The sequence below is a fragment of the Melanostigma gelatinosum genome (genome assembly GCF_949748355.1).
Source record: "Melanostigma gelatinosum genome assembly, chromosome: 6".
Lineage (NCBI taxonomy): Eukaryota > Metazoa > Chordata > Actinopteri > Perciformes > Zoarcidae > Melanostigma > Melanostigma gelatinosum.
In genome coordinates, this window is record NC_136639.1 from 18,703,408 (window position 1) to 18,710,398 (window position 6,991).

The 6,991-nt window shown below is 42.0% G+C and overlaps 1 protein-coding gene across 1 annotated transcript; it reads right to left on the reverse strand.

Annotated features, from left to right (window-relative positions):
- Positions 1–2,760: 2,760 nt before the first annotated feature.
- On the reverse strand, positions 2,761–3,720 carry foxb2 (forkhead box B2; the record flags this gene model as incomplete). Its single annotated transcript, XM_079271136.1, has 1 exon — positions 2,761–3,720. One exon carries the CDS (start codon positions 3,718–3,720, stop codon positions 2,761–2,763), a length of 960 nt encoding a protein of 319 aa, XP_079127262.1.
- Positions 3,721–6,991: the final 3,271 nt, after the last annotated feature.

The window sequence follows — 6,991 nt, forward strand, 5'->3', positions numbered from 1 at the left end:
TGAAACAACCCTCTGTACTTGTCATATTTTTTTCCTTTATTTACTGTAATCACTCTAATATGTTTGACACAGTTTGATGACATTAAGCCGCTGATTCAAATAAAACCTGGAAAAAAACTGATCAGTGTCACTGATCGCTTTTATCTCAAAGGGAAGAGAAGCTTAAGTGAGCTGGCTTTTTTTCTTCTGAGCTAAATTGTTTGTATAATCAATTAATAATTCAACAATAATCAACAATATCGTCACCTTTAAGTTGGATATTCTTTGTGAAAAAATAAATAAATAAAAAGGTTGTTCAGACTAAGTCCGGGTGATGATGGTACGAATAACTTCCAAGTGCAGCTGTTTCTCCCAAGAAAATTGAATTCAACTATTTTGTAGAAACACATTGCTTCAGATTGAATTTTAAATACAGTAATGGAGCCTGCACATCAACATGCCAACAAAAATAAGAGCATCTAAGACATATCTCTATTTCCCAACTTGTCCCGCAGACTGAAATATTTAACATATGCTGTTAAATGCTTTGACACACCCAGCAGTGTCTACCCTTATAAAAAAAAGCTTATAAATAAGATGCACATATACCTATTAGCCTGTGCATAAACACATGGGCACATTAGGAGACCTCATGTGATATTATGATTCCAGAGGCTTCTACGGTGTTGTGAGGACAGAGGATCATGGAGGGTAATAATGGCTGCATTATTACTCCTCTTATTGTGTCTTAATTAGTGGCATTTAATTATTCACTTATGCAGTGAGGGCTATTAAAGACATTGAGGCCTGCTGATCAGGGAATTAAAGCAACACACGCACACACCTACAGGCAGAGCACACACTTTTCACATAGACACTGGCATGCCATTGAAATTGCAGTTCCCTTTAACTAGAGATCAGAGACACCCTGCAGAGAAAGTGTGGGTGAAAATGTGTGTGCAGTAGATATGAGAACGTGATAGATGAGAGGAGATAGCCTTTGGAGATCACGGTACAACAGGGAAAGACTACAGAAATATAGAACAGGTAGAAATAAGAAGATGATTTGGGAGAAGAGAGTCATGACTATTATATGTATTCTGCTCGTTAGCACTGACATCAAAATAGGTTTTAATTCTTCACTCCCACGCCTCTCCTGCGCTGGTGCATCTCAATTATTTGTTCAGAAGCTGGTTTCACAATGGTGTCGGCTTTGGGAGCCTTTGGGATGCAAAACAGGGGACAGGAGGTTGAATATAAGTCATTTTCAGTGGGCTGGACCTGGTGTTTTGTGCTGCTGGAGAGGAGAAGCTTCAAAGCTACATTTAAACAGAGCAAACAAAAGAGCAAAACTTGATCCGATCACCCTGCCTGCTTTTGAAGATGTGACGCTGCAGCCCATATCAATCTTATGAAGATCATACGCGTATATCAGCACATATTCCCATTCCAGATGTGATTCATGTCATGATGCTCTCACTGTCCTGATTTAGTACACATAATGATGAATTATGGAAGATGATAGCTTGACTTAAATCTAAACATTTTTCTGAGCAAATGTTTTGCTCAGGCAAAGTTTGTTTTGCACAGATTTTCATTTTCCAAATGTATCTCTTGAATTTAGGGGACTCACATCATGTTGAAATGATGAGCATTTTCACCAACCGCCTGCTAAATTGTTCCCCAACAATTGTTCCCCTGAGATCAATCAGAGTTAAGACGTTTGACTTTGTTTGGGTGAGTCGGGTCATAATGTTGAAAGGGACTTTCATGTCATGTTTTTGACTCAGTATAAATGGCCAAATTACTGCATGGTCCCTGGTTCCCCATACTGTTACAAATATTTTAAATTTAAAAACATAGGGGTCTAAATAGGGATCTGTTGTATTTGAAAACTGCTGGTATAAAATAAAGGAAATAAACTGCGGCATCCATAATGTGTTTCAGAGAGCAACTGGTGGCAAGTATGTGCAGTTATTATTTCTTGTTGTAGACGGTGATATGATCACTAATTAATAACAGGAAGCAATTATTTCACACCCTAAAATCAACGAGATGGATTCGTAAATGAATACATTTGAAAGTGTGATTTTTGCATCGCAGCAAATTAATCTCACCGTAATCTTGTATATAAGAATATATACGTTTAATGGAATTTGTCTCTTTTTTCCCTTCAATTGTGGTCCAAACAGTGACAGCGAGGACATTTAACGAGCATATAAATAACTACAACAACAAAGAAGATTCAGTTTTAAGTTCTTTATGAATATTCTCAGATAAATAGTGTTATAATACAAGCATAACATTTTCAATCCACTGCAAAGTAACACACAAAAAAGTGCAACAGGCCTGATTAAAAAACACGAAGGCCTATTTGTCTTTAGTTAATAGGCCTGCCATAGATTAAGAATAAATAGAATAAGAGCAAAATATAACAGAGTTCGTGGTTTGCATTTGGGAATAATTTTAGACTGTTGTCTCCTAAATCAAAGCTTTTCTTTGGGTTCAGCGTATCTACTTGTCTGATTGTATTTATCAGTGCCACATTACAGTATGTGGTAAATGCCCTCACAAATTGTGCAAATAAATTATGATTTCAAACAACATGGGTCTAATGAAAAATTCATTACACAGCACAATGTTAACCAGTTTTGACAACTCTTCTACAGCGGCACCTAACTTAAACCATGATGCTGATATGCCCTTTCTGCCTTACTTTATGCAATAACAATGTCCTTCTTGTTTGCGTTACTTTTCAAAAATGACCCGCAATTTACCCGGTTAGGACAGCAGGAGAGCCGGGTGTAGAGGGTTGCCTTTCCCTTCCAGCAGATCGCTTTTCTCCATCACTGAGACCGATGAGCAGAGCTGGGACGGGCCGGACTGCAGCCCCGTCAAACTGGGCACGGGACCCAGGGATGGTGTGGGTTTTATTGGCAGAGGAACGGCGGGCAGGGTTTGCCCGTTGGCATTGTGGTACAGGCCCTTTGCTGACACGCCGAAGGGCGCGTACTCGGATGATGCAGGTACGTGCACGCCACTCATGGACTCCGACAACATCCCGACGTGGGGCCACATGGAGTTGACAACACTGCTGAGCTGCGGGGGCACCGGGTAACCCAGGTGGTGCATGACCGAGGTGAGTGGGAGCCCGCTGGCCATCACACCCTTGTAGTCCCGTCCTATAATGTTCTCGATGGCGAATGGGTGTTTAAAGCCACCGGACTGTGCGCAAGTAATGCCCCCGTAACCCTGAAAGGGAGGGAGCCGACCCACGGCGCTTACCGGCCCGGCTGAGAGGTCATGGTGGCCGGGTGCTGTGCCTAGCTTGCTGCCCGGGTGGTGGTGGTGGTGGTGAAAGTAATGCATCATCGGGGAGCTCTTGCAGGCCATATGCTCAGCCCGCAGCACCTTGAAGCGCTTCCGTCGCCGCAGGAAGCTGCCGTTCTCAAACATGTCCCCGCAGTCGGGGTGCAGAGCCCAAAAGCTGCCTTTCCCGGGCTGATCAGGCCGCCGAGGGATCTTGATGAAGCAGTCGTTAAAAGAGAGGTTGTGTCGCAGGGAATTCTGCCATCGTTGGGTGTTCTCTCGATAGTACGGAAAGCGGTCCATGATGAACTTGTAAATGTCACTTAGAGGCAGCATCTTTTCGGATGAGTTCTGGATAGCCATGGCTGTCAGTGATATGTAGGAATATGGGGGCTTCTGGTCGCTGTAAGAGTTCTTCCCCGGACGAGGCATGACTGGTTACTGTTTTATATAAGTTTGAATTGTTAAATGAAACAACCTTTAAAGTTCTATTTTGAAGAATATATTTCAAGGAGCTATCTTGACAGATTTCATATCAGTCTCCATCTGACGGATCTGTTCCAAAGTTCTGAGCCATCAGATTCGAAGCTGGTAAATTTTCTTTCAGTAATACAGTGTTGGCAATAAAGGCCCGCAGACGTCAGGTTAGATCCGTGAGAAGCTCCTGCATCCCAAGAAGATTTCTTCTGGCTTTTCTGTGTCAAAATATGCACTTGGCGTTGTGCGTAAAAAGTCAGTCTCTGTGCGCAAAAGTTAAGAGGTCCTCTTTGTTTCCGCGGCGGTTGAACGATGTGAGGGGCCACTTGACTCCGCTGTCTGTGTGTGGCGTGTGCTCCTCTCCTCTTGTGCGGTGCTCCCACTCACCGAGTCCCGCTTTTGTAAGACCCCCGCAGGTCGCTGGCTCTGTTATCTGTTATCCAGACACTTAGGGGACACGTCAGGGGAGAGCAGAGTGCTGTGTGTGCGCGTGTGTGTGCGTGACCGTGTGTGTGCGTGCGCGTGTGTGTGTCTGTGGACTGGAGAGAGAGCGAGAGAGAGAGACGGGGGCAAAGAGATGAATAAAAATGAGGGGTGGGTGGTGCGTTCAAGACACTTCTTATCTCCTGTTTGCCAATCAAAGCTTCCTGCATAATGTACACAGGGACTAGAAAATAACCAGAGTGACTGATTTGAATCACTGACCTGTCTTTAAAGGGGCCATACTTCTCAATGTCTCCATCCCATATAGTCTCTGTGCTGGTGACCCGACCTATGACCTCTCTGGTAAAAGAACAGCAGTCAGTCAGTTTGTAAATTGTGCATATGCTGTAATGGTATGGTGTTGGAGGGCTCCATTGCGTTGCATATAAAGATTTCTAAAATATGTCACAAACATTTCAGAAAGCATACATTGCCTGTTAATACAAATCAAAATGTCTGTGCTGAGATAACATGATTGAAATAAGACAGCGAATGTTGATTTGAATCGCCCACTAGCACACGTTTTCACTTGAGGAAGTAAATAGTAAAGAATGGAATGTATAAATATAACCTCTTTGCAAAATTTGCTCGATTGCACTTTCAGACTTTGCAAACAATAAATCATGTCTTCCTTTGCGCACAATCATCAGTGCGCTACTCTTCTGCTCTCAACTACACATATGTGCAGACACACAAACACGCGCAGACAGCATGAGGAGAGAGAGAGAGAGGGGAGGCTGTTGTTGATTAATTGCTGAGAGGGGAGTCCGGCGGCTGTCTGTCTGTTCAAACACTCTCCGGTGAATCCTACAAGGATGTAAACAAACTTCATCCCCTGCTCTGAATTCTGCTCAGCGGAGAACAACAAAAGCTGCTTCCCTTCCCGTGTAATTTTTAGCCAGGTGTCATGACTGGGTCCTTGACGGCTCCTGTCTACCCCGGTGCCCCGGTGGGGCCCCGAATACATTACAATAATTAAGCCTATCGTGATTTAGCCTCCTAGGAGAGAAGTCCAACAATGTAATTAAGGGCACGCTCGCTGTATTAGGTATGAATATTCAAAACTGTGTCAATTAATTAGCCGGTGTATCTCTCCCGTTATGTCTCAGTCCTTCAAGCCCACTCAAAAGGTCAACTGTGTCGACGGAGAGCATATTTTAAAGACATCATGTAATTGCAAGGACAATCGCCTTTTTCGCGCCACTTCGCCTGACAAAGAGGGAACATTTATATATCCATCTCTACATCAAGAAAGTTGTCGTTGTGCTTGTGTTTTTTTTTTTTTTGCTTTTGTTTTTGTTTTGTTTGCAAAATTGTTTTTCTGGCACCTGAAAAATGAGTTTTAAAACTCTAAGGCCCTCAGAGGCCAACGCGGGTAAAAGCATCCTCTTTAAACGCCCGGGAAAGATCAATATTAAATCTGTTTTCACAAAGGGGGCCGTTAAATAGACACCGTGGCTGATCTGCATAACAAAATTAATTAGGTAGTCTACAGCAGTCTTCGCCTGCACCCAACTCCTGGACAAATAACTAGTTGTAAAGCACACCTTCTGGGCATATGGAACATATGCTGGAATTATCCTTAATTGACTAATTACATAAATTACTCATTAAGTTTACAGCACATCAATTATAAAAGATGTATCAATTAATTTTGCATAAATTACAAGCGGCACGCTGCACGAAGAGGGCGGCGGGGGGAATGAGGGTCGGCAGGAGGGGGTCCACTCAAAGGTGGAGCGTTTATATGTGTGTGCGTGCGTGTGAGTGACGGTCGTCTGTTTGTTTCCTGTCTCTAATAATTATTTGTTCAGCTTAAGGGCAAAGATATTCTTTCTCTGTCTCCCATTTGCAAAAGGAAAGTGTTGGGGTAATGGCAATTATACTAATAATAATAATCTTAAAGACCTCTCCCCAAGTCATAACGGGCTCATCGTCGCGAAGAGAGCCATTAAAATCAATTAGCGAGGCCTATTGTTTTCAATGGAAAATTAAACCAGTTCAGGACTATGGTGCAAACGCTGTAAGCCTCACATGTGTAATGGGAAATTATTTAGAGGCAAAATACGACAGATCTTTCCGTTTCCACATAAAGCGAGCAAGGAGGAACATTAATGGGTCAAAGCTGTATGTCTGCCTGTTGCCTTCAAGAGTTATTTCAGTCAGCTGAGGTATTACTGTCATTATTCATCACGGTGGCAACCTTTGTATTTAAAAGCTTTCAGTCTCAAACTCTCTCACCTCAAACGTCCAGAACAACAATAAGAAAACTCACCAGAATAATTCTTATGAGCTTTGTATTTGTTTCTTTCTTTACCAGCAATTTTATGCATGTCTGGTCGTAACATATTGTTAATGGTAATGTGAAAGCAGTGGAAAGAATATCAGGAAAGTCTAACAATTAAATCCAAATCAGCAACTGCAGTTTGTTGACCTGCACTGAATTGTAAAGTGTTCCTTTAATTTTGACAAAATACTGAGGGTACAAATACTTTTTCAGGAAATTTCATACACAGATGTGAATAGAATCATTTAAATTATTATAGCACTTTTGCATTCTTAATTTTGACTTTGCATTGTTAGCAGTAGCATTTCCTAACTGTGAGCTGGACACTTTCAACATCTCGTTGAAAATGACAACAAATAATAAACCTGGAAATCAAATGTGCATTATTTTAAAAAAACACATACAATTACACACATCTTGTTATTTTCTTTATTAATTTGAAAGATGTTGTCATCA